The following is a 17,497-nucleotide window of genomic DNA, read 5'->3' on the forward strand; positions in this document are numbered from 1 at the left end:
TATGTGCATCCATGTGCAATGTAGCATGTCTCTTTGTGTGGATCACCAGACATCTGAAACTCAAGTTGTTTTTTGCTTACCACTTTTGATGATTTTAACAAACTATATCTGATGTGTTGATTTTAGTTTAAATTTTAAAACCATTTGCATTATGAATTCTAATGTTTTTGCAGGAACCAATGGACGCTTTTACAGAACAACATTGGGATAGCAGCACCACACATGCAGCTGCTAAACAACAACCGCGTGGTTATCTTTGATCAAACTGATTTTGGCCTGTCAAATATTTCGTTACCCAATGGCAAGTGTCGAAATGATTCTAATGAAAAGGCAGTTATCATATATCTACTTTAATTTATAACCAACGCCAAATACATTCATGGGATTGATGCTACAATATAATCGCCAAGTTAGCTGTCCAAATGCTTCGTTAAGCAGCTGAGAAAGCTAAGGTAGGACTCTCATCTAGATTTGAAATTGACATCGATTTGTCTTTCGCTACTGCTGATCTATCAGCCAGAAAAGATATATGTACGCTTTACACTTACTAGATCAAGGTTTGAGAGCTTGCAATCCCCTTCAAAAAATATTAGAAAAGCATAAACCCTTTAAACAAAGTATGCAATGAATCATTAGATATCAATATACATATATTATTTATTCAAGTGGACTTTAGGTTTTTGAGTAATTAGCTATCTATGTAGCAAGTCCGGCCATAGGCCGGGCCAAATGGCTAGTTTGAAAAAATAATACAGTTCCACTATAGTTCAGTAGGGCAGGGAATCGGGTCGGGTAGACCCGAATTTGACCCGACCCAATTACCGAATATATCGGGTTCGGGTTGATTTTTGTATCCGTTTATGTATTCGGGTCGGATTCGGATTCGGGTATGTCGAGTTCAGGTTCGGATTCGGATATAATTTTTGAGATTTTTTTGAATTTTTAGTGTTATCCGATCGGGTTAGTCGGATTCGGGTCGGATTCGGATATTAAATTTCAGATATAATCGGGTTTGGGTTCGGATACTGTGAAATTATTCAGATTCGGATATAACCATATTTGACCCGAACCCGACCCGATCCCTGCCCTATAGTTCAGTACCATGTCAATAATTTTTTTCGCCCACTAAGCAAAGCTACTTCAAAATAGTTTTCATGCAGATAACAGTGCACGATAATTGAGTTTCGTCAGGGATTTGGAAACCGACCCAGAGTTCCACTAGAGAGCAAATTGGTAGGAGGTGAAAACGCTTCAATTTAACTTACAGATATTTCCCAAGACTCGCAACTGAGCACAAGGCAAGATATGGACTTTTCACTAAGTTTCTCCAATAAATTTCTGTTAGCACTTAGCAAGTATGAAGGAGCATCTACAGTTCTACACTTTTCACTCAGATTTTCTCCAATCAATTCCTTTTACCAATTCCAATCAATTCCTTTTCTCCAATCTACAATTGTCTACTCATACATATTTCACGCATACATACAAGTTGTAAAAAATAAGTGCAAACTGCGAACATTAATGTCATATATGATTCAGTAGACAAGTAGATTCCATCAATACTCCATTGATTCATAGGGGCTACAAACTAATTGAGAAGTTTCAGAATAAATACAGAACCGCAACTTGTCCTAATAACGATAACTGGTTAAATGAGAAAAGACGACCAAAATCTACTGGGCCATGGGGATCAAGCCTTTCAGCTCTTCGGTGACACCTGTATAGCTTTCTTCCTGTGTAAGCTGCCCAAACCCAGTCCACAAGCTCCGTCACAGAAGCAAATACACAAACTATCTCCTGTGCAAGCTCCAAAACAAGAATGTTATTACATAATACATATGCACATAATAACTAGACGGGCACCTGTGCACTAAGTGTATTTACCGGGTGAATGACTGATTCCATATCATTCAAGGGTGAACTACCCAAAGACTGGACCAAAGGACAAGCCCGTCAACTACTAATAAGTGGATTTACTGGACGATTAACAAGAATCGTCAAAAGAAGAAAGAGGACTCCACATACCTTTTGCGCTTTGTTCCAGGAACAATTAATCCTCGTTTCTGAAGGCTCTTGAATCGATCTCTTGTTAGAGTGCAACAACCCTAACACAAAAAATAGGATATATTTCAGGTTTTATGCATAAACTATAAATCAATGACTGATATGACCATGTACATGTGTGGTAATGAAAAAGATGAACAAACCTTTAGCTTACGGAGAGATCCAGTTATTTCTTCAGATAATAGGACCTGAGAAGGCGCAGGTACGAATCTGAAAAGGAGAACTTGACGCAGTTAATTTATTGTTTGAAGGAATATGACGAAGTGAGATACTATTTACTACCTATACATCAAACACTAAATTAGTTTCTTAGTCATTTAGATTACAAAACTAACTACATTACAAAGGTACGACGAGTTCCATTGGAAATAGAAAGAAACGACCAGAACTGTGCTCAACAAATTTTTCTGATATTGACTAGACTCTTCAATTACACCCCTTATGGTGGGCAAGCCAATTCTGTATCACAGCACTTTGGGTGAGACCATCTACTCCCTTTCAGTCAATACAAGCAAAACTATAAGATGACCAAAGTATAGGGAATTTTAAAAGTTAAATGCTAATTACTTTTGTCTCCCCAATCGAGGTGGGCCGGATTTAAGTCTTTCTTGCTTAGTTGTAGCACGCCTGACATGTCTTTTTTGCTTCTCCTCATCATCCTTGGCTATTTCTTCTAATATATCTGGTAAGCTATAAGAATAACACCATAAGAAACATAAGTACAATTTTCAAACAAAGTATTACCTTTCGAGATTCGAACAATGTTATACCTGTCAATCTCTTTAGATAGTTTTTCTATCTTCTTTGCTTCTGTTTCTGTCTTTAGCTTTTCTTTGCGTCTGATTCTCTTGTTTAGCTCTACTCGAGTAACTCTCTTTCTTTTAGAAGGCCTGTAGAATGACACACATTTTCTTGGTCAACATGTGGTATATATTCTTATACAGGGAACCACAGTAGTACCAAAACTCTCAAGATTTAACACAATGATCAGCTGGATAAACTCAGACATCACCATATTTTTGCAACAGAAAAAGGAATGATATGTCTAGTGTGTTTAAAGCACTACACAATTAGCTAAAATATGTCCTTTTTTGTCCTCTAAGTACTAAAACGAAGCTGTATCACAACTCTTCATAAGTGCTTGGGCCAACTGTTCAGTTCAAAGCAAGGTCAAGTCCGGCATTGTCCAAGAGGGGCGTCAGTGTACCCCAACTAGACTGTTATTTTGTTACTATGCAACTGATTTTAGGACATATTCGAATCATGGATTCCAATGTCCACACTATCCATAGGTCACATTAGTAATGAACTAAATTCTAATACAAATTTAAATTGCTTGATAATATTGATTTCACAATTGCAGGGAGATAATACCAATTACCAATCCCAAACAACATGTGTCATCATCCACAAATCTCCCCTAACATGCATATGCAACCTACACACCAACGACTTGTACTCAGGCGACCTACTCTCCTTCACACTAAGGACCAATAGTCAAGGGACCTAGAGACGTATGTCCAAGGTGTCCCAAAAGACACCAGCAATAAATGAAACGATGAAAAGAAATAAAAGTAAATGTTCTAATCAATTAAATCAAAGATCATAACAGTCGAGCATTCCAATATATAGCCAACCTGGTATTCAATATTCCTACAGTTACACTCTGCAATTCATGTTACTCGATACTTAGCAGCACGGAGAAGTACCGACACGAAACTACGTGCTGAAATCCTATCATCAGATAAGTTTTTCGTGTTGCTTTTGTTATTGGGTAATTTTCTTTTGTAAAGGTTATATGCCTAGTTTATCACTTGCTCTTACAATATCAGGCGTAAATTCTTATATATCAATTCATAGGATAAACTATGAAATTGAGAACTTCCGTGACTCCAGTCAGATGTAGTCCTTGGTGCATTTGAACCATTGAAACCTTCGTGCTGGTTGCTAATCTATACAATTTGAATCGTTTAAGACCTGAACTAAAGGAAGAACTAATTCAGTTTTGTTCCTTAGGTTCCAACTTTAAAAAGCCTTTAACTACCATTACTGCTACGTATAATCTAATGCTATTCCTTTCAAAAGATCCTTTATTTCTTAAAGAATACTAGCGACAACATATTCTGATGAGAAATAACAACATAGGGTGCACTATTATAGTCTAATTTTCTCTCATTTTACTTTTACGCAAGTCCTTTTTGTGCTGGTTCATTACTTCTTTCTTTTGGTTCATCACTTTTATTTGTAAACCTTTGTCAACATTGCAACTACATCTTTATTATCCTTTTCAGATGAATGGGGAAAGAGAAAGACAATGTTAAGACAAACTTGTTAATGACATTATCCAGTGTTCATGATATTGTGCAACTAGATTAAAATCCCGTTACTGAAATTACCTCTATCTGCTCAATAACAAGTGTTCTTCATTTCCCTCTATAGTCACTTTTCTGTTTTCTTTATCAAAAGGTCCCTTTATCATTCACTACCACCCCACCAACCCCATCACTACCATCAATTAACACAATCAAATTTATTGAAGGACTGAGGGGTATAATAAAGCAAGATTTCAATCAGACACGAGAGAGTAGTAGTTTTCGTCTTTATCGATTGAAGCCAACAACACAGCCATTACTTTTATGATTCAAAACCCTTTAACCTTCTAAATCGTGATGATGGAGAGATTTCCGAGACAGACTCTTCGGTTTTCTCATTCTCTTTTTCTTTTTCCTTTTTATTCTTTGGACTAAAGGTTAACCAATCCATACATGTTGTCTTTCAGGGAATGGGCACCGAACCATCAAAGAGGTGGGCTCAATACATGTGGTTACAAAATCTTTCCATACAAAGCACCAAGAGTCATCTATGGAATCTCTATAAATGAAGACAATGAACCACACCCTGACTTGATTTTGGTCTGCTCAGACTCAGTTAAGTAGGCAATTCCTTCCAAGAAGTGCAGCCAATTCTTTCTCAAACTCACATCTAGTTCATATAAAGGGATATGAATTGACTCACACCTCTATAATGGATAACAGAATTGAAACTCTTTTAAAGTTCATTTCTACAACATACAATGATTGAAACCTCCAAAATTCCTACATAGCACCAACTGTTTGTACCTCCATAATGATCACAAGAATTGGTAAATTCAATGCTCTGATCATAAACACAAGGATCTGTTCCTCTAGACATGCTCTAATTCGTCTAAACTTGATAACTAAACTAGGAGTTTGCCTGTTTCATCAAGCTCGATTAACCATTTCTCGTCAGGCCGTTTTCAATCAAACAACCTAATGAAAAGGAGCTGTTTAAGGAGATTATACTAATCACCAATCCAAACACAATACATGCTATCTCCAAATCTCACCTATCACACTTATGCAACCTACACGCTAACGACTTGTACTCAGGCGACCTACTGTCCTACACACTAAGGACTTGTTGTCAAGGGACCTAGAAGACATCCAAAGACACTAGCAATAAATGTAATAATGAATTAAAGCAAAGCTCATAACAGTCAAGCATTCCAATATATAGCCAACATGGTCTTCATTATCCCTACAGTTGCACTATCCACTTGATATGGAATAGTACCTTGTCCTACATCAGGAGATGACCTACAATGGGGTTTGATTCCAATCTTCTTAACTTTAGATATGTAGGCAACTTCTCCTTAGAAGTGCAGCCATTTCATAATCTAACTCTCATCTAGATTATGTAAAGAGTATACTCTTTACAATAACAGCTTCATTTTGTACGTTCCTTGTGTTTTCATGTGTAAATTACAATATAGTAACTTTTGGTTAGCACTCCATACTTTGAAGGCAATCTAAGATACCACCTCTTTGATCAACCAGTAGGGTCAAAGGTCACCCCTTCAGGTGGAGGCTTACGCAATCATTTGTTACTGATGGAGCTTTTTAAGAGAAAATGGGCAGCCATTTTGTCACTCAAAACTTAGGAAGATTGTAAAATGAGGTCAGCTTTGTCATTTAATTAGATATGAAGGGATATTGTGACCTAAAACGTTGGAGGACATGTGTTAAAGGGAATTGACCCTATTTACTTTTTAGAGAATGGTATTTCAAATTACCTTCAGAGTAAGGAGATACCTTAAAAGTACTCCCTGGATATATCATATATTCATTCATAATGCCTTAGATTAAAGTAGCAAAAACTCAAAGGAGTTTCATATTATAATACTAAACAAAGACAACACCAAAAAACAATGGAAAGAAGAAGAAAGCAAACCTCTCAGTTCCGGTGTCAGTGTTCTCCAAATTCTCATCCAAATCATCATCATTTTCGTCATCCACATCAAGTAAGTACATCTGGAAGAAATGCCACATATGAATATCTGTGCGCATAAAATACTACCTAGAAAAACATAACATCACTGTAACACTAACACATAAACTAGTGTTAATGTCCACTAGTGAGTGCCAAATACGTTGACTGGGTGAATCCATGCAGGCATCGGGCAAGTTTTATTTCTCCAGTTGATAAATATCAGGACACCATACATTAATATCAATAAACCCCAACTACTCAAACTGAAAAAACATTTAAGTTAAGAAGCTTTAAGTAGAAGAGACAAATCTAGCATTACTAACCAGTTATTGGGAAAAAAACACACACATCAAAGTCTCAAGGCACTCTGCCTCAGTGAGGCTTGAGGCAAGCCTCAATTAAAATAATAACAAAGAGAATGAGGAAAAATGGGTTTTGATGATGTAATTATGCCATTTCTAATAGAATGAGGTAATTTGATGCTCAAAACATAAACTAGTAGGGAATTTTTAATCTTTAAAGATGCCAATATGGGCTGCGTCGTCAAAGAAACAGAACAGAACAGGGGAAGTAGAACGAATATTGAAACACGATAGGCCTAAAAACCATAAAAGCATTAAGGCACACCTTAAGGCTTAAGCCTTGGTGCATTTGCTAAAACCTTTTTAATAACCAGTTCAAGTGTACCAAAGACAAGATCAGCCTTTGCTCGACTCTCTCAACCTTACGAAAGTTTTAATTGATCATCAAGACGGAACAACCCCGACTTACACTTTCTTCATCCACAACTTCACCAGGAACGGTTAGAGGTACTGGTAGTGGGCCCAACTCACTTTTGTAGACTTTTTGCATTTCCTCGGCAACAGCAGAAGCCAGTGAATCCTGAATAAACTCAGAGTTGGATTTTTAAAATAGGAAATAGTAAAACTAACTCTTCTTAAGAAACAGTAAGACTAATTATGACCATAAATAAATAGAAAAAAAAAACCTGATGATCTTCAAAAGAAGGGTTGAATGAGCATCCAGGTGGTTCGACTTCAACTGCCGGAATAAGGGATGGCTTGGACTTCTGTACAAAATTTCTCAATTAGTAAATAAACAAACTTCAATCAACATAGATAATACTCCACAGATTCTCAAAATCTCTTCAATATTTTAAAAATAGAGAAACCCTACAACTACAGCACTAAACTACCACCCAAGAGAAATAAAAATACACATTGCCCTTTGAGTAACATGTTTCAAAATAGTTTAAATTTTTCTGATCTCTTCACACACACACACCCCGTGTGGCAGCAAGAGAGTAACTAAACCATTAGAACTTGACAAAAATGATGACATCATACCTTTACGGCCTTGACATCATTTTCTTCATCTGCAAGAAAAAGAATCTCACTCAGACCTTGTAATCACAGAGAAACAAACATGCGAAAAACTAGGACCACGTATAAGATAAAATGAAAAAATGGTTATTAAGATGATACCTTTAGTATCCCACAAGTCAACCATTCCAGATACTTGATCCTGTTGAATGTCAAGAAACGGCTGCTTTAGAACATAAATCAACAACCTCCTCTAAGTAAATAATTACTCTCTTACCTTAGAAACATCTTTGGTTGTTTCAACAACCACTTTCGGTGCTTTCTTGGATTTCTTGAGGATTGAAGATGGTACAGGTACAACAAATGGATTTTTCTGCAACGATCTATCGCAATGGAGAATCTTGTCCCTATTCTTGTCAATTTTTCTCTTCACCGAGAAATCTACCGAGAAAATACAATATAAAAAACAAGTTGCCCATAATAAAGATTCATTCTTTCCACAATTTATGTAACACCAAACAAAGTAAAAAGATAATACCAGTGGATTTGTCGAGGAAGAAAAGAGAGTCGTCGGGTGCAGAAGCAAGAGAACCACCAGTCAATGCATCTTTAGTTGATTTCTCGAAGTAGTCTTCCACGTCAGCAGTGCTTATGTTTGCTCTCCATGCTTTCTTTCCCTTTCGCGAACTCTTCTTCGACGACTTCCCCATTTTTATTATTGTTCCACAGTCCACACAACACGAAGCTGCTGCTGCTGCTGCTGCTGTGAACGAAAACAGAGTTTTGAGGAGGGGGCTTATAGTTCTGTGTTTTATGTTAGGGCTTTAGGCTCGTGAGTTCGCACACATTATGATGACGTGGCCATATAATATATATTTGGATATTCAAAAAAATTAATAAATCATGAAAATTATGGCCCATTTGGTATTACTAGTATACTGCGTGGCAGTGGGGAGTGAGCGGAGCTAGAGAGAGAGTTGAGTGAAGGAGAAAGAGTATTGGGGAGAAGAAAAAACGAGAGAGACTCACGAACACCAAACAATTGACATTCTCAAACTTGTTAATCAAATTAATCATTAAACATAAACCTTCACAAAACCTTAATTCCAACATTAAAAATTTTAAACATCATCGAAACTTCAAAACCTTATCAATCTTTGAGTGCAAAGCTGATTCCCTCATCAACTAAGCAGATGTGTGTACTACAAGATTTATTCCTTCTACCGTCTCTAAGGCTAACTCCAATGGTTTGGTGCGCCAAAACACCAAACCACAATAACACAGTAGATACAGTTAGTGAGATAGCGAAATCAAATCCAATGGTTTATTTTTCCAGCCGCCAGTGTCACTGGCGTCCAACACAAAATATTAAATATCGGTTAAAAAAAAAATCAAGCTTTTTTGTACGCCATCACCAGTGGCGGGCAAGAAATTAAAAAAAAAAACCAAACTTTTTTGTACGCCATCACCAGTGGCGTGTAGTTATTTATCTTCCTATATTGCCCTTTAAAAAAACCCCATAACACAAAAAAGAAATAAAAAAAAAAAAAAAAAAAACCAAAAAACCAAGTTTTTGTACGCCATCACCAGTGGCGTGTAAAAAAAAAAAAAAAAAACCCAAACCTTTGTACGCCATCACCAGTGGCGTGTAAAAGAGATGATATTGGCATGAATAGAGATGAGCATGTTGAAATATCCAAGCAACATTTCCAAATTGTCTACTGTGGCATTCTCCTCATTACCAAATATTTAAGATCATGACTTGTTCCCCTGTAGAAGACTAATAGATAAGACAGTTTAAATGAATTTATTAATGTTAGTTATTGGCTTCTCTGTCACCTTTTTATTCCCTCCATTTTTCATAAATGAAGTTATATTATAAATGTTGTAATCTCATGGGACGTGCAGTGTTTGGATAGGAGGGAGCATTCTTGCAGCTCTGGGTTCCTTCCAGCAAATGTGGTTCTCCAAAGCAGAGTGAGTTTGTTATATTCAAAACAGATCTGGGCTCTACACCCACCTTTATAAATCCCTTCAAACTGCATCTGCTATAAATCAAAAAAATTAACACCATTGTTCATCATCTGCTATAAATCAGAGATACAAAAAATCAAAAAAATTTAAAAGGGTAGGATAGAATGGTAATTGAACAAATTAAGTTATTAAAAAAAAAAAAAAAGAATCAATTCTGTACGCCATTGTGAGTGGCGTGTAACTTATTATTTGAATTAATAATTGAATTCCGTACGCCATTGTGAGTGGCGTGTAACTTATTATTTAAATTAATTCACATTCCTACCCGCCACTGGCTACGGCGTGCAACACTAATAATGATTTTTTTGATTGCCCGCCATTGGCAATGGCGTACAGAGCATACGCTATAACGTTAAAATTGACTGCAAAAATAGAGAAATTTATGAAGATAGCGTTGGCGGTATAACGTTTTAACGTACCATTGGATCACATTTTACGTTAAATTTGATGATTTGCAGCACCATTGGACTTAGCCTTAAAGAATACTCACTGAGTCACTAGCACTTGCGTCCAACACTCCAACGAGACAAAAAAGCGCAACGACAACAACTGCCCAATAACGAATTATTCCAATCATTAACTTTGATTAAAAAACAACAAAATTATATATTCGGACAACACCATTTCAAATGAAGCTTCATTTGTCCAACTCAAGAAATCGACATTGGAAAAAAAAAACGTACCTTTAGTCTGACCAAACACTTTTTCATCTACAAAGAGTGGAAGATGGTAAGCTGTTTTTGAGCTCAATGGGTATTAGAGAAATTTGAGATGGGGTTCAAAAATCAGTCATGATTTTGTTCTTCTCTAATTTCTTATTTCCACACATCAATGCCGTGTTCAGTTTATTTGGTCGGAATTATGGAGAGACGTGTCATTAGGGAGAATTATCGCGATTGATTGAGTGGGAGAGGAATAATAAAGGATTGACTGAGGAGAAAGAGAGGAGAGTGTTATTATGGCGTAGAAATGAGAAATGAGAGAGAAGGTGAGGACAGACAGAAACTAACCAAGCAACGTTTTGGGCCACCTACCCCATCGGCCCCAAAATCGTTCGCTCCGCTCACTTAAATATATATTTGATGTTGATGAATGATGGGTGAACCAAGATTTTTATCAAATTTTCAAATATTTGGTGTTGATATTTGAGTCGGTGTCTAGATTGAAGATGCTCTAAATTATTTGAAACTTGATGCATCATCATCAATAACGGTCAATAATCATCATAAAAATAAAAAAAAAAACTACATTTGACGTTTATTTAAGTTAATTTGTTATTTTTTTGCAAATAAAGATGAGAATAAATAGGAATGAAATGGCTTACAATAGGGGTGGGCAATGGGCCGGGTCGGGCTAGCCCGGCCCTAAACATTTAAAGCCCTTCAAATATTATGGCCGGGTTGACCCGGCCCTAAAGTCAGCATAGGGTCGGGTCGGGCCGGGTCACAAGTCTAAACCTCAAGCCCTTACCCTACCCTAAGCCCTCTTTAAAGGCTTTAGGGTCGGGCCTATATATTTTCTTTTTTTTTACTACATCAGTTTTAAAACTCATTTATATTACAAAAATGTACAATAATCTACAAACTCAAAGTCCAACCAATCTAGAAATAATCCCTCAGATAGGTCCAAAATTTTAAAATGCACATTCACAATCTAATGAACTGAAGTACATCGAGAGTTCGGAATTTGTTCTTCCTTGTACTCAAACCTCACTAAAATTACATTTTAAATTGAAATACATAGACAAATAATTATATTATCATTTTAAAGGAAGAAGTAATAGATATAAAGAAGAAACATAATAGTTTTGGTTAAGGGTCATGGAAGTTGTTAAACTATTTGTAATATCATAAATTATTTCTATAATAGATTCAAACAAATATAATATTACCTTTCTTCTAATTTAAAAGTGATTCAAACTTTGTATATGGAAATGAAAATATTGGCTTTTGAACAAGTGATGGAGAAAGGTTTGAGATTACAAATGTCATTTTTCTGACAAAAGGTTGTTTTTGGTTTCTATGTTACAAATGTCTGCTCTGTATTTTGCTTTAATGGTGTGGAATGAAATCTTTAGTTTTAGACTTGGCTTGGATGTGAATAAAAATATAATTTATAAGAAATAAGTGAGAAAAGAAATTGAGAATAATAAGTTATGGACTTTGACTTGATGATCAAAGGAATAAAGTCTTATTTTTTATTAGGCTAGTGCTCATTATTCTTCATGGCTGTTAAGTTGACAAGTTTTTGTTATATAAGACAAGTTATTGGAAGTACCCTTGGGTGTAAGTGATAAATTACAAAGGACAATGTTATTTTAATTGAAAATATTTAACAAAGAGTTGGACAATTATGGTATGTGTATTTATAGTGAAAGTGTGAAACATGGCCGGTTAGGACTTGGTTAAGGTCGGGCTAATGAGGGCTGAATTAGGGTCTGGCCTATGTTTTAGAATCTTAGCCCTAGCCCTGCCCTAGAAGGCATTAGGGCCGGGCTGGCCCTAAACTCTGTGAGGGCTTTAGTTGTGAGGGCTTTATAGGGCTTAAGGTCGGGTCGGTCAGGGCCGGGTTAGGGTCGTTAGGGCCAAATTCCCACCCCTAGCTTACAATAGTTTGATGATGTATTACTAAATAATGAACTATCAACGAGGTGCTTACATTCATGTCCGATAAGTATTACTATATAACGAGAAACACGAGAGAAAAAAATGTGTTCACTGGTTAGATAGGATTCTGAAAAGTCCAGCAATCTAATAGTGTAGAGTTGGGTCAGTTCCGAACATTTACAATTCACACTCAGAATGGGGGATGTTGTGCGAGTATCTACAGGGCGACTTGTTCGTCAATATTCAATATATAGTAGCATAGAGTTGAGATGTGTAAAATAAAATCATTAATTAGGACTCAAGTTTGATGCTCATCTCTATTAGTAAAGTACACCATAATTAACCTGACCTTTTAAATTAGACCAACTTTTTATCTATCACTAAATACCCTTGATTAGATATTAAAATAAAATATTCAATGCCTTTAAAAAGGACTATTCTGTCATTTCAACTTTTATTTCTATTTATACCCTTAAGTTATAACACCATCACAAAGGAGTTTTGTGTAAATTCAGGTTGAAAACCAAATGCACGCACTATATGACTATATGAATTGTACGCCTATATTTATTAGTCATAAATTAAGACTTAAATTACCATAAATACACTAATCATTTCCCTTTTCATCTCCCTCTCAATCTCTACGTATCCTATCTTTTTTTGCAAACAGTAGGTAAAAAAAAATCGTATTATCTCTTGCCTCTCTTGAAATACTTGGGATCAACAGCCTTCTCTTCTCTGTCTCTTAAATTTAAAAAAAAAACATCTAATCACTTAACCTCCGGTCTCTTAACCTCAACAAACAATTCAGAAACGTATCGAGTTTTTTAACCAATTCGATTGCCGCTTTTCTCCATCCTCTCTCACCAAAAGGTGTTCCCTGTTAGATTGTTGATAGTGTGGTTTGATGACATTATTTTCAGCTTTTTGTTTAAGTTAAATTTTGATAACTCTGGTAATTGAAACATTGAATTGATTTCTTCAATTTGTAAATTCATAGAAAAAGAGAAAAAAGCTTTGGACTGCATGGAAAGTTGAAAAATGCTTCAATTCCACCGTCAGTCAGTTCTATTATCTTATTTATTACTTTGTCTAACTTATATTCTTGAGCAGAGGTTGGCTGCAGGAGATAAACCTTCGGCTGCTTTTGTTCTCTCATCGGAAGCTACATTGAGTGGCGGAGAATCAACGAAAAATATGCATGCACAGGTGACCATCCCTTTTGGATTGGCTTATTCATCTTTTGAGTTATAGTGAAGACCATATGCTTAAGATTAAAATTGTAGTAAAATTACATGGGCACGAGTATCCTTCTCTATAGTGGTCATTTTGTGGACATGTATCATCGTGTATTCTGATGTTGATAGACCTCATGTAAACCATATGATCTCCAAAGTAACTTGCAACAACCCAAACTTTTGTAGTCGGGCGTTCCTCTTACATTTCTCCCCGAAATCCTTGCTTCATACATGCGGATCCCGGAGCCATGGTCGTGGCGGCATGGTATAGAGCTCTTAAAATTAATGTTAAGGTTTGTTCTATTCAATTCAGCAGGTATATTTACACTAGATTTATGTGTAATAGTGTGTTGGTCTCATGGTTAACAATATGGTGTAGGCTGGTGGAAGGAACACAATTCGATAGATGCACACTCCATAAGAATGGCAACCGCCGAGAAACCAACGATTATTTTTGGTGTGATGTTACTTAGCCCTTCTATTGCGGCTGTAAGTTGTTCTTTTCTTATTGTACTTGCTGATGTGTTACCTACATCCTTCCATATTTGAAATGTATCTATTGCGGTGGTTGCTTCCATGGACCGCCGGAGATATCCACATACAAAGGTCCGGTCTCGCATTGCAACACCATCGCCAAGAATTGATCCAAGAACTTTACTCATTGGTTGAAGTTGGGAACCAATTCGACCAAAATATTGATATTACATATTCTTGCTCTCAAATGATGCTCCACCTTCATGATTTTTATGACCCAAAAAGGTTAAGGGTTTGGTAACTTTGTATAATGATATGTGCGGATGTGCTTAGTTAGCTACTAACTCCTTTTCTAATTGTACTATTCATCGGAAAATATCAAGATCGAGATTGTTTCGAACACCATGTGGAGCGGTTGATGTGGAAGCTAAGCTTGCTCAAGCCAACCGGGTTGTGTTGGTCAAGTAAGAGCAATATATCCAAAAGCATATTTTCAACTTAAATGCATGCAATTTTGGTTCTCGACAATTCAAAACTTGGTAGTTCTTACTAAAGCTTTACTTTTATGTTGTATGCTTCCCCCCATTGTTCTTCTCTCCTCACCTAAAAGTGCAGTGCCAAAAAAATAAACCAACCGTATGTCCCAAAACTCTGCGGCGATGAATACACCGCCATTGAAGGACATAACGGCAAGCATGACTTAAAATGTAAGAACATGAGAGTTCCAGTTCGCGAGAGTTCAGGAAGGGACTCCTCTTCCAAAGGACATTGACATTGAGGATCAGCGGGTGCCTTGAACGTCAATAGGTACGTGTGGGACATCTTACGTCTAGCTAATGAGTGGTTATAGGACTTCAGAATGTACCTTAATCCTTAGGTCGTCTATCAAAATCACTATAAGAGTGTCAATAATAGAGCTTTCGTGTACAGTCTTTATGGTCTCCCATTGATTGACTATGACTTACTCTTAACAATCTTTCAGCTTGAGAATGCTATTGCATATGTCAACCACGCCTCAACCATGTACTGGAGTTCAACGCATACAAAATTCAGAATTGGAGGATTTATGGTCTGCGAGATCTTTGGTGAGCAAAGTACTACAAGACAGTCTGGAGCAGTTGCAAAAAGAAGCTATAAATCCAAGATTGTCCATCAGATGGGAGCTAGGAGCATGTTGGGTACAACATTTGCAAAATCATGCTCCAGAGAATACTGATGCGAAAAAAACTGAAGAAGCAAAAGTCGAGCCAAAGATCAAGGGTCTTGGGAAGCATGGCGGCCTCTTAAAAGAAATCAAGAAGAAGACAGATGAAAAGAGCCTTAATCTTTGAAAGCGGGGAAAGGACAATGTGAGCACTAATGGTCCTAACCCGCGTGGAAAATTAGAAAGCATTGATGATAAGGAATTAGAAAAGAAAGAATTAGAGAAGGAAATGATGTTGAGGAAGTCGTTTCACAAGGCGACTTTTTTCCTCAAAGACTTCGAAAACGGTTTTCACCTTAAGGTGTGTAATGTTTGCTACCTTGAATTCACGTTTATCCGATTTATCGATGAAATTGTTGGTGGTAGCTAAGTAAATTATGTAGCTAAGTAATTACGTAAGGTGTCCATTCACATCGTTCAACTTATTAGTTAAATTTTACGTGTATACAAGAACTTTCACTGTCTCGATTAGTTAGAGCATATTCATATAGCATTATTTTTATTTTTTGTGATTTCACAGATGTTTACAGTCACTTGTTGAGTTGATTGAGATGGCGCACAACTACTACAGTGATACCGCACTTTCAAAACTGGTAACTTTTACCCTTCCCTTCGGTGCGATCCCTTGGCTTCAGAGTTTATGGAACACACTGACTTCATTATCCTCATCAAGTTTCTCTCAAATTCACTAGGTTGCAGATTTTGGTTCCCTTAAACTTTCTCCTGTTGATGGAAGGACGATGACAGATTTCAATCATACATACTAGGGGATTACAAATGTGCTCCTTGGGATTAGATATGGACATAAACATATATACATTTACCATCGGACAAGAGGGTAAAGGCGGTATGATAGCAGTGTGCGTGGGCCAGTTGGTGACATGATAATTGTTTGACGCTCCTAATCACATTTTGTCGTGCTTAGTAGTTCTGACTGTTGTCTACATATCACGGAAGATTGTCGTCTACATAGGCTCCATCACTATATACCTTTTTCTACAATCTTAATCACATTAAAACAATGATTTTGATGATGATGACAATATATAAATTGGATCAAGAGATTTGTTAGTCCATGATGAGTGCTATTGAGGATCAAGTTTGTTTCAAAATTTTGAAATGCCGATTTCTTTGGATCTGTTGCTAATTCAAAGGTGTTTTAGTTGAAATGTTAGGTGATATATGCTTATAATTGCTTAATCCAGTATGCAAACCTTTCAGCAAGAATTTATGTTTTATAATTCATTGAACGTCTGATTCATCATTCAAACATTTTTAAGTAGTCCGCCACTCCGCCTCTCCATTTAACATCCACAACTTAAAACAAACACCAACTAATTACTATAATGGTCGAAAGACTAATTCAATGAATTATAAAAAAGTTCATCCAATTAAAATTCTAGATAACTATAACAATATGAAATTTTATTTCTTTCACTGAGTAAAGAAATATTTTCTAACTGAATTAAGTTCATTCCAAACATACTCGGTTAATATTGGAGTATCAATGGATTCAATGGGTAGTATTCTTGATAATTTCTTGTGTATATGTGAGTATGTTGCATTCTATTTTATAATGCAGTTAGTGTACGAGAATCATTCCCTTTGACAATTGTTGAGTTTATGGTCGTATCGAGGACCCAGTTTCAAGCCAACGCCCAATGCATGAACACTCATAAGAAGAACGTACTTCACTAGATTCCCCACCAATCTCACTCTATATGGGAGTAGTTGCTTACGAGTAGATGGTTGTAACATATCAGCTATTATAGTGGAGGACAGGTCATAGCAACCTACTTCTTTTATGTAATTGTTGTACTTTAATTCTTATATTGATGTAATATCCTATGTAGATTGAGTATGCCGTTGTACTGCAGATGCCATTGTAACTCTATTTTGGATGAATGATTAACAAACCAAATGACTAAGCTTTGGAGGTTATGTCCCATTCTTCCATTTCAATATGTACGGTTGTATATTACCTATTTACCTAAGGTTTGGATACTGATTTCAATGAATAACGTTACATAAATGTTTTTGATGCACTAAACTTTTATCTTTGTCGTTTGCAACGTGCACTTGCTAGGATTAGAGGCTCAAAGTACGTATGATTTGGAGCTATACTTAAAAGTTTATTGCTTACGTATGTCTAAAAATCAAATAGGATTAGAGGCTCAAAGTACGTGTGATTTGGAGCTATACTTAAAAGTTTATTGCTTACCTATGTCTAAAAATCAAATAGGATTAGAGTTCACTTCAACTCAA

General features: G+C 36.3%; 1 protein-coding gene and 1 long non-coding RNA gene across 2 annotated transcripts; one reads left to right on the forward strand and one right to left on the reverse strand.

Annotated features, from left to right (window-relative positions):
- Positions 1-1,499: 1,499 nt before the first annotated feature.
- Positions 1,500-8,461, reverse strand: LOC147492783 (ribosome biogenesis protein NOP53-like). The gene is made up of 12 exons (XM_086565200.1): positions 8,215-8,461; positions 7,954-8,117; positions 7,839-7,878; positions 7,701-7,729; positions 7,343-7,423; positions 7,126-7,236; positions 6,316-6,395; positions 2,835-2,954; positions 2,632-2,754; positions 2,208-2,274; positions 2,026-2,105; positions 1,500-1,797 (listed from the first exon to the last, which is right to left on the reverse strand). The coding sequence occupies exons 1-12, from the start codon at positions 8,384-8,386 to the stop codon at positions 1,791-1,793; spliced, it is 1,074 nt and encodes a 357-aa protein (XP_086421326.1). The 5' UTR covers positions 8,387-8,461; the 3' UTR covers positions 1,500-1,790.
- A 7,044-nt stretch (positions 8,462-15,505) lies between these two features.
- On the forward strand, positions 15,506-16,306 carry LOC147492784 (uncharacterized). The gene is made up of 3 exons (XR_015200096.1): positions 15,506-15,533; positions 15,753-15,825; positions 15,925-16,306. It is a non-coding gene; the product is annotated as an uncharacterized LOC147492784 (long non-coding RNA).
- Positions 16,307-17,497: the final 1,191 nt, after the last annotated feature.

This window comes from Coptis chinensis, chromosome 6 (genome assembly GCF_015680905.1).
Source record: "Coptis chinensis isolate HL-2020 chromosome 6, ASM1568090v1, whole genome shotgun sequence".
NCBI classification, from domain to species: domain Eukaryota; kingdom Viridiplantae; phylum Streptophyta; class Magnoliopsida; order Ranunculales; family Ranunculaceae; genus Coptis; species Coptis chinensis.

Coding starts and splice junctions, on each gene's coding strand:
- LOC147492783 (XM_086565200.1), bottom strand. CDS start 8,386: ATGGGGAAGTCGTCGAAGAAGAGTTCGCGAAAGGGAAAGAAAGCATGG. Junction 8,118..8,214: donor CTTCCTCGACAAATCCACTG/GTATTATCTTTT, acceptor TTTTCTCGGTAG/ATTTCTCGGTGAAGAGAAAA. Junction 2,955..6,315: donor ACTGACACCGGAACTGAGAG/GTTTGCTTTCTT, acceptor GTCATTCTACAG/GCCTTCTAAAAGAAAGAGAG.